Source organism: Temnothorax longispinosus, chromosome 7 (genome assembly GCF_030848805.1).
Source record: "Temnothorax longispinosus isolate EJ_2023e chromosome 7, Tlon_JGU_v1, whole genome shotgun sequence".
Taxonomy (NCBI): domain Eukaryota; kingdom Metazoa; phylum Arthropoda; class Insecta; order Hymenoptera; family Formicidae; genus Temnothorax; species Temnothorax longispinosus.
In genome coordinates this window covers 20,296,599-20,310,875 of record NC_092364.1, presented here as the reverse complement: position 1 = coordinate 20,310,875, position 14,277 = coordinate 20,296,599, and the positions used below count along the sequence as shown (strand labels likewise).

The window sequence follows — 14,277 nt, the reverse complement described above, 5'->3', positions numbered from 1 at the left end:
TTTAATGCCACCGTCGGTGGTACACCGCTCGCCAACCCCCGGAGCTTCCCCTCGGCTCGAGGATGGGCGCGCCGGTTTGCCGGTGAATCCTCAGCCGGTGAGCCCTCCCTAGCCTAGGCAGCCCTCCTCCCTTCCGAATGGCGTTTCTGGAACAAGCCGTTGTCAGGTCCGCGCGAAAGAGCCAAGCTCCATTTTGCCGGTTGATATATCGCTCAATCTCGCATAAGCAAGCTCGTCGGAAGCGGAATCTCCCTATATCGTTGCCGTAATTCGGCGGATCTAGCTTCGCCTCGCGTGCGAACTGCAAACCGTTCGATCGATTCGAATTACGCAAGATGCGTATCTTGGCACGCCACCCGGTCGCTTCCTCGATCATCGTAGATCTCGGACAGAGAAGAGGCTCCGGGGAGGAGAGGAAGCATCAGACGGATGCTGAAGAGGACAAAAAGAGCTAGGCGAGCGTGCCGAGGAAAGAAGGAGAAAGGCAGACGCGCGGCCATGATGCGGCCGATATAGCCTCGAGGAATATAAAACGAGCAGAGATATCATCGCGCCGGTGAGTCGGAATAAAACTATAAACCGGAGGAAACAATTACCCTGACTGCCCGGCGGAAGATGCGGCTAATGATAAGTGGTTGGTTGCTCTCCCGGGCCTGCGAAGCATAGCTTTTGCCGCGCGTTGCCCCTTTGGTCCCGTCCCGTCTCCCTCTCGGCGCCATTTTCACCGCGCGGATAAGTAAGAGGGAAGCGCGCGCGGAACCCCCTCCCGGGATTTATATCGAGGGTGTTGCAATGTGACAAAATGGTGGGTTATGTCCGTGAACACGGATCATGTACATTAATGCCGCTCGATTACATTGCTATTCGTAATTTGGAGAACGTTGGCGTTTTCATCCACGCTACTTTGATCCGATCGGAGTTACCTTGAAACTTTTCCCGTAATTGCCGACGGAATCGGCCTTCGGTACTTGGTCGCGTCGCGGGATCGTGCGAAATTGCACGATCGCGATTATCGCGGCGCGTCCATCGATTTTTCTCGCTATTTACAACAACAATCTCCGGTACTTTCAAGATTACGGGGGCCAGTCCCGTCGACGTTCATCTCTGCCGCCGTAAACTAAATATTTCCTCTCAGTTGTAGCAAGCGACGCGACATACCTAAAGAGAGACGAGGTGCCGGTGAAGAAACTGCGGCGGTTAAACTTTAATCGATGTTGGCAAAACCGGCCTTATATCGCGCGGTGACACGTACGTAGTCACCGCGAGCAAACATTCTTTTAATGGCACCGACGATCTTTCGTAACATTACAGCCGATTTATGCAAATTGTCGGGCGCAGCCATGTAAATTATAATCCCGCTGCGATGCCGCGCGCATAGCAACACTTCGCTCCAACCAACGCTGCGTTTCAACGAACTGCATATGGGTGCACGATCGACTCTCTGCTTCGTATTCCTTTTTTTTCTCCCTCTTGCACGGCACGCCGATTTTAATCGTGTCTTCGACGTTCGGCTGTCGGGACGAGACGACGGCGATGGGGTGAAATCGTTCGAATCCGGTGGACGTGAATCACGCGGACGGAGAGCCCATTTGCGTATTTCAATTTCCTTTCCCGATCGTATATATAAACGCGCTTCGTGTTTCGCGTCCGAGGGGAGCCTTGCGCGCGCGGTCGCGGTCGTTTTCTTTCGCGTGGCGAAGATCACAGTGTTCACAGAAGGCATCTAATTGCCAACCTCTCGCATCTCGCGCTCCCCCATAAACTTAACGACCGCCTTAACGGTTGGCCCTCCCGGTATGCTAAAGAGCGTTTCTTCGGCTATTTCGCGAAGTACCCTGTTAAAGACTTCGATGGGCCCGTTGCGGTCTTCCATGCCTCGCAAGAAAGACTCGCGTCGTACCGGACGTTCGGAGTAAAGGAACGGTCTCGTTCCACTATAATGTTCATATAAATGAAATAATCGCGCGCGTAATAAATTCTGCGCTATACAATCCGACCGCGACCGGAGAAAGCGGTTGAATGAAATGGGGGAGGTTCTGAAAAATCCGAATCACGCGCAAATTTACGACTATTACGGATGGATACAGAGTACGACGATCGTTTCACAGAAATCTTCGCGGTATCGCCTCGGCGGGCTCGAGGAATTTGATTTCCTCGTCGGTTTGCATGATTCTGATTGAAGTGATTGAGAAACGCGGGAAGGGGTGCGCGAGGGAGGGAGGGAGAGTGCCGCCGACTGAGGGCCGATGATTGGTGGGACATTAGTGTAATGAGAGTCTTGAGTTAAGGGGTAAAACGTGGTAGCGGCTACCGCGCGCCGTGTATCCGCCATGATTAGAGCCTCGGTGGCGTTTTCGCCGATATCGTGAGTTCGTGAAATCGCTCCTGCAATTTTAATCCAGTCTCGGATAGTCTTCCTTCGAGTCGGTAGAAGAGGGAGAAAAAGGAACAGGAAGAATACCGGCGCTGGAAGAGAATCTCCGCGGGGCTCGCGGGAAGGAACGAGAACAAAGACGGAATGTAACAAACAACGGGAATCGATACGATGAGCATTCGATAGAACGAATATGCGCGCGCGGCCGATGTGCGCGATATACGTGCGATCGCGCGGCTCGATCTCGATTGGCAGCGCGTATTATAGTTTGCTATGAAGATGATTTATGAGCTCGCGGAATAATGGACGCGTTTGTGTTTTCTTTCTGTAAATGCGATAGATCTCGAATCGCGCGCGTGATTACTTTGAATGTCGGGTCTTTATACCTACGATGATGACCAGATTTCGATGAACTGACTCGCTACAGCGATGCACGCTCGGTTGCCCATTTGCAGGCGTTCATTGTCGAGCGAGTTAATCGGCGCCAAACGTTATCTAAATCATCACTTCGTAGAACTGATGTCAGTCAGTTTGATATTAATTTACCCGATACTTTTGTACGTACTATAATCCGCATAACTTAACCGAATTTTCCCGACCGCAACTTAAAATGATTTAAACTGCAAATTATCACAAATTTATTCGGTCGCACGAATTTTTATTTTATTTTAAACTTTGACTTACATATATCAATATGCTTATAATAAGCATATGTGTATGCTGCAATATTCGTGATACACTATCAGTTCTATAAAAGTAACTGATATTATCTCATGAATATTGCATACACATGTGCAAGTCGAAGGTTAAATAAAAATTCATACGACCGAATAAATTTGTGATAATTCACAGAGTTTTAATCATTTTAGTGTTGTGGTCGGGAAAATTTGGCAATTAATACCCATGCTAATCACGGTGTGTACAAAGTATCGACCGGTTGAATTAACAACAGGCCGACTAAAATCAGTTCTACGAAATGGTGCCTGTATGTAAATAAAAAATGGATTCGATGAACGAAGACTCCCTTCGGCAAAATTACACTGAATGACAATGTCTTCGTCTGTTACCATAGCCCGTATAAAATTATAAGGGCTACCCGTGTACCGTCCACTTACTCCTTAATCGGAAGCTACCGGTTCGAGTTGTATTTCGAATGAAGGCGCGCGATGCACCGGTTTTTCGCCGGCGCGGCAGATCGAGATCGTCTCGTTCTCTCGTGGGCCATTACGTATTCAGTGGCCAGCGCCATTTTACCTCGACCATTTTTGCCGATCAAATCTTAATTGTTGGCTGGCGGCTGTCTAAGGAGGCGTGGCCACCCGGTTGGTTCACTTTCAGCCACGCGATGCACGAACGCATTGGTTTTCTTCCTCTTATTTCTCCTCTTCCTCTCCCGCTTCTTCTTGCTCCCCTTGCATGTTCTTTGCGCGGCCAAGGAGTGCGATGCACCGCGACATCCTCGGGTCCCCCTCGCATCTCGCAGCCGGCGCAACGGTGTCCGTACAACGCGTATGCTAATCGCATCGAGTTACCAGAACCGTAGGTAATTGGGTACAGTAAGTGGGCACCCCGACGAGACGGTTCTCTCTCTCACCCTCTCTCCGCCACATTCAAAATACGCGAGATCCTTGCACGAGAAACTACAAGCGTTCTCTCCGTGATTTACATCAAAAGTCCGCTCTCTTATTTTCTTACATATAAGTTAACCGTACGTCGGAAAGCTTTCAAGATCATTAACGGAGCTTACCACTCGGAAGATAACGACAGGCGCAAAAAATTAAATATATTATACGTTTTATCATTTTCGGGAGATCTCAATGCGTAGGTGTCAAGAAGATTGTAGAGGGAAGACAATATCATAATGAATAATCAAGTAATAGAGATGTCCAACTGCGATTCATGATAAACGATGATGAACATCCGATAAAGTTGGTACATTGCCGCAATTAATCTTAATGACGTAAAGCGGCAATTATCGATTATCCTGCGACAATCTCCAGGCACTACTGGTACCGCCACATAATAAATCTACTCCTACATCGCGATGTAAATGCCAACTAACTGTTACACGGACAAAGTAGCCGCCGACAACACTGGCGGCGCGGCGAAAGGCGGAGTATTACGCCCATGGTCTAGCCCATCGGATTCCTGAATTGCAAAGTGCAACTACGCCATACGCCGCTTAATCAACGGTCGTCAATGTGTCCGCTGCAGTAGAACGGTTATAACTCTATCGAGGGAGACGAGCGTCGCTGGGAAAGTTATAAACATTAAAATCTTTATGCAGATCGCTATATGTAAGCAATTATTTTTTTACACACGCGCACGCTTTACAACGAGATAATTATTACGGAATGCAGCCATCGATTTCTGCGTTTTATTTTAAATGCATAAATGCCAGTCACGCGAGAACAGCCATCAATAAATAAAACCATTAACACACGACGCAAAACATACACATCGACGTTAACGAATGAAATAATGAAGCCGTCAAATTAATATACAATAGAACGTGTTAGTTACACGCTATGTATCATTGATCGATCATCGATATAGCAATGATTTGTCATGATAAATTTTTGTTGATTAATATAAGTTGAAAGTTTCTTTCTCTTTTTGCTGCTCAACTAAATGTAACAGCATCTGCATAACGCGTAAGTCTTACTGTTGTATAAATTTACTGTTGCAACTATATTTACGAGTCAATTAGTACAGATATTATCAGAATATGATATCGAAATGAAATTTCCCAAAGAATCACGATTTATGAAACAAGATGCTGTCGGATTGTTTGCCTATGGCGAAAGGAGAGATTAGTCCTTTTTACAGGAGGCAAAGGCGCATCCTGTAAAACACTGATTTCGACCTACGCGCGCGTCCGTCAGATACTATCCAATTAGCGGCAAATTAATATTACCCGCGGTGTAATCAGGATGGTACGCAGGCAGGGGCGCTGCGCACCGTTGCCAGCCTTCTCTCGGCATAATGACACGTATTACTCTGATTGGCAACAATTGGTAACAATTGACGGGCGGAACCGAGCCACGAAGGTTCCGCTACTTTGCCCGCGTTGTTTACGACCAGAACTTCAAAACGTTACACCTTAATTGTCTGGCTACATGCTCGAAGAATTATCAAGGCTTCCTTACATCCCTACGTCATTACTTATTAGACATACAGTCGGCTCTAGCACGAAGCTGCAATATATAGTCAGCTGTAAGCTCGTTTTTAAAACACCGTTTGACCGGACGGAGCTTTCTCACGTGGAAATAAATACAGATGCAAAGGATCGTGACATCCGCTCGTTAATATTTCTATTAAACCATCGCGAGATTATATAACGTCAATCGCGTCAATATAAAGACAGGATTATTCAAGGGATTATTATATTACGTAATCTTGTATCAGATAAAATAAAGAACAGATGTAATCAATATAAATATAAATGGGTAGATTATAAAAGACTATGACAAAAGTCATTTGTTAGATAGATATGATAAATGATATTTAGCGTAAAACCTACGCTAAATATCGAGATGATATACCACCACATTTGTTAGCATAGCTGATAATTAATGAGAAATGAAATTGTGTCGTGAGGACGTAATGGAATTGGCAAAGCAGTGTTAATCGTTTTTTTTCCCCCATGAAAAAGCATACCAGAAAATTGAATAAACTGACATAAAACTGCCAAAGACTCTATGACTGTCGGGACGCGAGTTAGAGAAAGAGAAGTGGAAATTACTGGTGTATTACGATGTTGTAATAACTTCCCGACGACTCGGATGTACGCTGAGCTCGACGCTGAGGAAGGACCATCGGTTGCATTACGCGCCCGTAAAACGCGATACTGCTTTTACGTTGCATCCGCTCTTTCGTGATTTTTTAACGGATAAATGAGAGATCGTAGGACGGCGAGTTTATCTCTCTCGGTTCCCGTCGGTAACGATCGGTAGAGCGCGTTTTCTCCCGTCTTTTGCATATCCGTATTTGGAACGCGACGTAACGTCGGCCGGAAAAAAATAACCCTATTTGTGAAGAATATTATAACATTCTACGCTTTGTGCAAGTATCGCGATAGGGACAGGAAAGATTTCTGCATATTGCGATGCGTGTCTTAATAAAAAAAAAGCTATATTAATTAAAAAACTGTATTAAATAGTAATTCGGTGCATCAACGAACATTTTCGTTGGCGTTGTCGAGTTATACGATGATAAATCTTCTTCTGAACACTATCTTCCGCACATTCATTTAGACTGTTTACGAGCAGTGTATAATGGAATTGTGTTGTTTGCTATCTCCATATCTGTTACAACAGTTGTACGTAACACATACAGGAAGTATCTCATGTTCAATTTTATTGTTAGCTACAGCAGTCATATCATAAAATCCATCAAGATAACGAATGAATTTATAATTTTATAATTCTTTTCTTTTTTCCGATAACTATAGCTACAAAACTAGATGCAATGCAAACTGTGTCGCACATGCTGCCTTGATAATATCGGATGACTAGCGCTTTTGCATCAATCTATATCTTTATCGCTCATTAGGTGTAAAATATGGAGAGAATAAGCAAATAGCGATAATAGCGCGCTCCCCGAATGCACCCTAACGCATGCGACGCTTTGAGCATTGCTTGTAAGTTCATGTTCAAATATGCATCGTTGCATTCACAAGTGCTATTTCAAGAAGGTTTAAGACCCAACAGCCGCCAGTCGAAGTGAGTCTTATACGATTGTACTAATTCACCGAATGTAAGTTGGACCATTTAACAAGTATATGTACTCCATCTTAAATTTTAATAAAAATACACTCATTTGGTATTACTTTGTATAAAAATTAAAAATAAAAATTTTTGTCGATATACCATATTTTATAAAAATAAATATGAGTATGATAATCTTTGTTTCTCATACCTATGTTATCTTTTATCTAATATATATCGTAAAGAATAATTCATATTTATTTCTATTTTTTCTACCTGTCAACATCAATGGTGTACAAGATGCCGATACTGCAAGATTATCGAAGTTTATCAAAATGTTTTTTTCTAAATTCATGCTTTTTTAAAATATCATATACCAGAATTGCGAATCGCTTTGTTTTGCGCGCGTACACATCTATGTGTAGACTACTTTCAAATTTTAAAGGTTTTCAAAATATACATTTGTTTTCTACAGTAGATATTTACGCTGATAAATTGTATCAAACATGTAGTAAAACAGACTTTTGCACATCCACATTAAATTTTATCCACGTAAATTTTATTCAAATAAATAAATAAATAAAGGGCAACGAGCCGTAACAGGATGACAGTGTTAATATATTCAGTGTAACAAAGTGTAATATCAGTGTAATATTCAGTGTAAATTTTATTCATGATGGATCATATATTAATTTATAATTACGTATTTATCATTTCTATCATATCATGGATTAAATTGTCTCGATTACAGTAAATTATAAAAATAATAAATTTCAGATATATATCATTGTGTATTTTTATTGCTTGTCGGAGAATCATTAATCCAGTTTGTCATTTAAACTGTAAATACAGTTTAAATTGCGTTTAAATAGAAACATGATAACTTTAAACGTTGTCAAATATTTCAACGGACCATGGAGGAGCATTCTCGGAAATAGGTGTGATAGCTATTTATACTTTATATATAGGATAATTATATCTAATCGTGTTATTCAACCTCAATCTAATTAAAGTTTTATACCTTTAAATCAGAAAATAGTAAAACCTTATTTTTATATAATACATTATATAAAAATATTTGTTCAACTGAATGAAGATAGATTATTTATTGTAGATTATCAGGAAATATCGTATGTGTCAATAAAACCAGACCAATGTCGACGATAGATTCTAAGGCAGTTGAATATCATTCTGCTATGAAAAACATTTGGTGGGACGAGAATGGCCCAATAAATGCCCTCCATTCGTTTAATCCGTTGAGAATACAGTTTGTGAAAGATGGATTGATAAACGCTGGAGTCAAACTACAAAACTCAAATCTTCCATTGAAAGGATTTAAGATTGTTGAAGTTGGTTGCGGCGGAGGTATATTGACTGAGGGTTTAGCTAGAGTAGGAGCTCAAGTAACTGGAATAGACGCATCGGCAGAATTAATTGATATTGCTAAAGAGCACGTAAAATTAGATCCCGATATATCAGAAAGGGTAAATTACATTCAGACAACCGTGGAAGATTTCGCCCGAAAACCGAAAGAGACATATGATGCTGTTGTAACTTCTGAGGTTTTAGAACATGTAGCGAATCCACAAATATTTTTAAAAGTACATTATTATAATAAAAGTTATATAAGATTTAATAGATATGAATATACAATATAAAAACCAAATGTTTTAAAAATTTGTACAGGAATGTGTGAAAATAGTGAAACCTGGCAAATCGATTTTTATAACGACGATAAACAAAACTCTAACATCTTTGCTATCTACTATTGTAGCGACTGAATACATTTTTGGAAGTATACCTCGCGGTACTCATCAATGGAATAAATTTATTGCTCCACACAAAGTCCAACGTATATTGGAGAATTGTAAGTTTTATTCTTGTTGTTAATTCCAGAAAGAAATTAAAAAAATTTTTTGTTAAAAATATGTATAATTATAACAAGTTAAAAACAAATTATCCATAAGTAATTCTACATTCTGTAATAATTTCTTAATTATATCCTTTTTTCTTACAGATGGCTGCGAAACAAAATTGATTCGCGGCATGCACTTTAATCCAGCAACAAGACGATGGTCTCGACCATCAACTGTATCTACTTTTTACGGACTTCATGCAATTAAACATACAGAAACTAGCGTGTAAATAATCCTCAAGAAGCAAATTGAAAAAAACATTCAAAGGTATAAAACATTATTATGATATAACGTTGAAAATATAAGTTAAAATGTCTTTGCACAAATTATATAAAATTAAATTTTTCACGTGAATAACTCTCTTTCTTTTAAGAGTTTTACACCATTGATCATATCTCATGTATTTTTTTCCTGCGTTGATAAATTTTTCCACTAGATAACTCTAGAGTTTTTTAATTTAAGATAAGATTATATTTGAGCTACTTATTATGTGCTGTTTGATCTACCTTGAACACAGAATGTATATGATAATCAATAGTCATTATTTATTTCGCGGAAGTGCTTATCTATTTTTCATTTACATTTTCCTTGCTTCTACTTAGAAAAATGCTTTAAAGAGGGAAAGTAAACGAGAAACAGTGTGAGCAGTCTACCATAAACTATTCACTTTGCAGCGAATCGTCGACTTTATTAAATACCCTCTTAGCAGCAATTTAACAAGATAAGAATTTTTATGAGTATTAATGCTATTGTTATAAATATTCCCAGTCAGTACCGCATCGCTGGAAACTATTTTACCACGCATAATGTAAACGTAAATGTGGCTGACGCAGTGCGCAAATAAAAAAATAGATTATAAAATATATACCTCTAATCTAACGTAATAAAAAAAATGCAATTTAATAAATATCAATCTTCAATCTTCTTTTATCGTATCTTTTATGTTTATCTACAAGCATTTTTAACTAATTTTAGTCGCATGCATACGACGACATAATGTATCAATCAATCCTGAAATTATTTTTGTATAAAAATTGTTTTTCTATATTTGTATTTCTACATTTCACAATTTTCACATCTCTAGTCTCTACATATGTTCTAAATTCATCGGAAGTTCAACATTAAGAGCTCACTCCACTTAGTTGGCAATAAAAAAAAACTATCTTCGAAAAATAAGTTGCTGCTATTTTGAAAAATTACACTATCATGTGTGCCATATATATATATATACTTTTTTATTTTCAAATGTATCATAATGTTAGATTTGAATGAGAAACCATACAATATTGTAGCTCTCGAGAGAAGATAATTGAATTGCAATTTATCGTTTTTGAAACTCGTTCTTCACGGCTGTAACCCCCACGAGATCTCCCTTAAATAATCGTTTATATATTTATTATAGAGTAGAGCGCGCGCACAGAGGTATCGTCTCTCTATTTCCCGTACCCTGTTATCCGAACGCGCATTTACGATCCGTCTTCCACATTTCTTCTAGCAATAAAAGCATTCAGTATACTCGCCAGCACTCCGACGAAGTATACCTCTCGCGAAATGTTACGGTCTACTACAGTTCGCCCGCGAGAGTAAATAGAAGCCGCGAAAGGTGTGCGATATTTGCACAGGCACTCGATGTTCTTTCTTTCGTACTGCGAGCTTACTCGTTACGTTTCAACGAACTGGCTTACTTTTTGCCCTAATTGAGATACTCGTCAAAAAAATTATTAAGCCTTGCGCTGCGAATTTGTCTGTGCACGCGAGGGAGAGAGTGCATTCTCTACATAATAATAATGTTCTAATAACGTATATTATACCTTGACAATAGTTGCTTTCCATTTACATCAAAACTCAGATAATTCTCACTTGTGATGTCATTCTGTCTTTATTATTCATTAATTGCCAAAGAGGATAGAACGACGTCACAAGTGAGAATTATCTGAGTTTTGATGTAAATGAAAAGCACCTAATGTTTCGCGCAGCTAAAATCGATGTATACATCTTCGACTAATTAGATAATTTCTTAAGAAGCAAGTTTGTTTCTTTTATAATATTTTCTTCGGATTGATTAGACTTCAGTAGACTGATGAGTGAAACTCATTGATGATATTTGCATGTTTTATAATATTATTATACTCTCGCTGTAATACCTCCCCCCCCCCAAGATATGAATTGACACAAATACTTGCCTATTCTTATTATATTGCTTTGCACCTAAATAGCGAGGAATATAATTTACACTTTAATTATGATATAGGCTGAACCTATGTATTATTTTACAAATGATATTTAATTATGTTGCGATAAAGTTATCTTGCAAATAATTAATTGTGTATGTGAAATAATCGAGGCTAATAATCTGCCGCTCTTATTGAATAATTGGTAACATTTTCTATGCAAATATGTAGATACATGCAAGTGAAACATTCAAACGCTTTTAGCGAAATACAGTTTTCGCTGAATTCTCCAATGACAAGCTCGTAGCTCTTGGTCTTTGCACTTTTACATCCGAGTCGGTTCGCGAACGCAATGTTGGACGTCGAATGTCGATGCCCATCGGCGCGGACGGATAACGATCGACGATGTAAAGTGCTTCGCGTCGGTACCATCGCGACATGACGCCAGTCCATGTTTATGAAGTGTCGCTATCACGACACGGCTACAAGTTATGCCGTGTATAGCCAGTCGCTTCCTGCCAGGACAGGCTACGAGCGACACGGTACGTACCGCGATATATGAATGCATTCTAGGCCCCGGACGACCGGCGAATATCATTCGCGTCACTCCGCCACGTCGATATAACGTCGAAGATTTACGACGGGCGAGATCTCGTGACAATGTCTCGTGTTCGCGACGGATGGCGGAGTCACCCGTCCGTGACGTTGCGAAATATCCGCACGTATAGCATGTTCGATGCGAAACTTTACGTGAACTTAGGCGAATAATTACGAGCCATTGGCCCGATGAAAGAAGTGGGAGAGACGTTTGCGTTGGCGTGACTTTCTCGCTGCAGAAAGAAATCGACGTCATTTATTTCGAACGTATGCGAATGTAACAGCGTGTTAAACATGAGATACGCGCTCGTTGCGCAAGCATAATGAAAATAACGAATAATCACCCCGTTTGCCAAAAGTTGCGAAATAATCCAGATGGTATCCTAATATATACCAGTTCGACGTCCGGCCGGAGGAGACCGCTCCGAATTTCGTGCTCGATCATTAGAGCTCGATGGCTCGTACGTGTAGTGGGAACGCGTATCGTGGATAACATTAGGGCCATAATTCGAAGGATAATATTAAGATTGGCATGGGGCAAAATAGAAGGCCACGCGTGTGTAGCCGCGACGCGACGGCTGGATCGTCGGCGCCGCGCGCCGCGTCGGTGAGATAGGACAAGGAAAGGGCAGGGCGCGACTATTCGTATATCGCGACGACTTAGGCCCAGTTTCACAAGTGTCGGTTAACTTTTAATCTTAGATTAACTCACTCTTCGTCTCCTTCTAACGTCCCTCTTAGAAAGAGACGAAGAGTGAGTTAATCTAAGATTAAAAGTTAACCGACACTTGTGAAACTGGGCCTTAAACGCGTCTGATTTCTTATCCTCCGCGTCGTAAATACAAAAACGAGCGTTTTCCTTCAAACAAAGGACTCCGTGCGAACAAAGCTTCCTCGAAGTGCGTTAGAAACGTCCCGCGGACTTGAATTTTTGCCGAGAACATTGCGCTTCGTACATCACGTGTATACAGGCTTTACATCGTGTCTGCGAAAGATGCGCGATCGCCGTTCGAGAGATTCTGCCGCGTGTGACGGCGGTTGAATAAATCTCGGCGTAACCGATCGGCGTCCCGGCGGAATTAGTAATGCAATCCTTCAATTCGCTCAATATCTAATTTGCCGAAATTCCTATAATTCGTCGGTCGCTAATATCCTTTTGACCGAGATTATCGGTCCACGAGGTGGGAGGAGGGTGGGCGGATTGCGCGCCGGCAAGATGCTCCGATGCACCGGTGACGTTAGGGGGTTTGCGGTCTCCGAAATTACGATATCGTTAAAATACGATGGCAAGAGCCGGGGCGACGCGAAGCGGGATGAATGCTCTTTCCATCCGCCCGCCCGCACTCGCGAGTAATAGGCTTCGTGATTATATGCATTATATGTCAGTTAAGATTAAAAATACAGTCGACTATTGGTAGCCTGCGCGGCGATATGCGAGGGATAAATGATATGCAGTTGAAGATGAGAGTATATTCGATTGGTTCTCGGTGAATCGTGTAAGTAGCGCCAATATAATAAATAAATTCACTCACCAATGCCGCCAATGTTAGGACGATCTTACGCCAGGTCCCAGGAGAAATTCTGTAAAAAACACAAAATAACTTGAGATAATGGCGGTAATAACAGGTGGTGATTCACAATTTACATGAAAATTTATCAAATTCAATTACTTAGCATGAATATCTATCGCGAGTATCGCGTACATACATTTTAATATGTTTACATCGGTGCAGTTACATAAGCTTTTATACTGCTAAACGTAACTCACTCGTGCAAAAGAAAAAGAAGTGCGATAAATCAATCGACTGAAACTAAATGATTTAACTGGCAAGTTTCATTGAGTATTTTCTTACACATAACTTGATGAAGCATTATCGATTTAAAAAAAGACTATCGAAGAGCTGCATTTTCTTAATTAGCGTCCCTAAAAAAATAAAAATAATATAATAATGCCAATTAATTAATAAGCATTATTATATTATTTTTATTTTTTCAAGACACTGTATAATTGTATAGTATAAATATAGTGAATCACATTTCATCAATATAATTAATAATTCATCCTATGATGATTTTACGCCAGGAGAGATTCTGCAGAAGACAAAGTAATTTGACACAACGGCAATAATGACTATACAGTATTTCACACAGAAATTTATGATTCACTTCGATTCACACGGATAAATTCAATCACTTATAATATTGTTAGCATAATGAATATATCTATCGTGTACTTACATTTCACATATACTTGCATTGGTGTTACACAAGCTCTTATACTGCCAAACGTAACTCACATTCTCCTGGAACAAAAAATACGATGCGGGAAATCAATCGATTGAAACTATAAATAGTATAAATAATTTAGCAATTAAGTTTCATCGCATATTTCTCTTGTGCGTACATTTGCATATATGGAGCATCATCGATTTCTTTTAATATTAATCTTGCCGAAACTATACATTTTCTCAATTAATGCCTCCACATTGTTAGTATAACATTAATTAAAC

The 14,277-nt window shown here is 40.3% G+C and overlaps 2 protein-coding genes across 7 annotated transcripts in view; one reads left to right on the top strand and one right to left on the bottom strand.

The window, feature by feature from the left end:
* The window catches only part of LOC139816639 (uncharacterized), a 174,068-nt gene that overhangs the window by 159,003 nt on the left and 788 nt on the right, over window positions 1-14,277 (bottom strand). For all 3 annotated transcript variants that reach the window (XM_071784272.1, XM_071784273.1, XM_071784274.1), the window contains exons 2-3: window positions 14,006-14,070; window positions 13,300-13,348 (exon numbers count right to left, since the gene is read on the bottom strand). The gene's annotated coding sequence lies outside the window, so the exon portion shown is untranslated. The remainder of the gene's footprint in view (window positions 1-13,299; window positions 13,349-14,005; window positions 14,071-14,277) is intronic.
* Window positions 6,234-9,924, top strand: LOC139816139 (ubiquinone biosynthesis O-methyltransferase, mitochondrial-like). 4 transcript variants are annotated; one of them, XM_071783503.1, is made up of 6 exons: window positions 6,828-7,132; window positions 7,861-8,021; window positions 8,198-8,684; window positions 8,770-8,950; window positions 9,101-9,266; window positions 9,674-9,924. In XM_071783503.1, the coding sequence occupies exons 2-5, from the start codon at window positions 7,960-7,962 to the stop codon at window positions 9,226-9,228; spliced, it is 858 nt and encodes a 285-aa protein (XP_071639604.1). In that variant the 5' UTR covers window positions 6,828-7,132; window positions 7,861-7,959; the 3' UTR covers window positions 9,229-9,266; window positions 9,674-9,924. The 4 variants fall into 4 exon arrangements, with proteins under 4 accessions (XP_071639601.1, XP_071639604.1, XP_071639603.1 ...); XM_071783502.1 differs by having other exon boundaries at window positions 9,602-9,924; XM_071783500.1 differs by having other exon boundaries at window positions 6,234-7,132; window positions 9,101-9,924.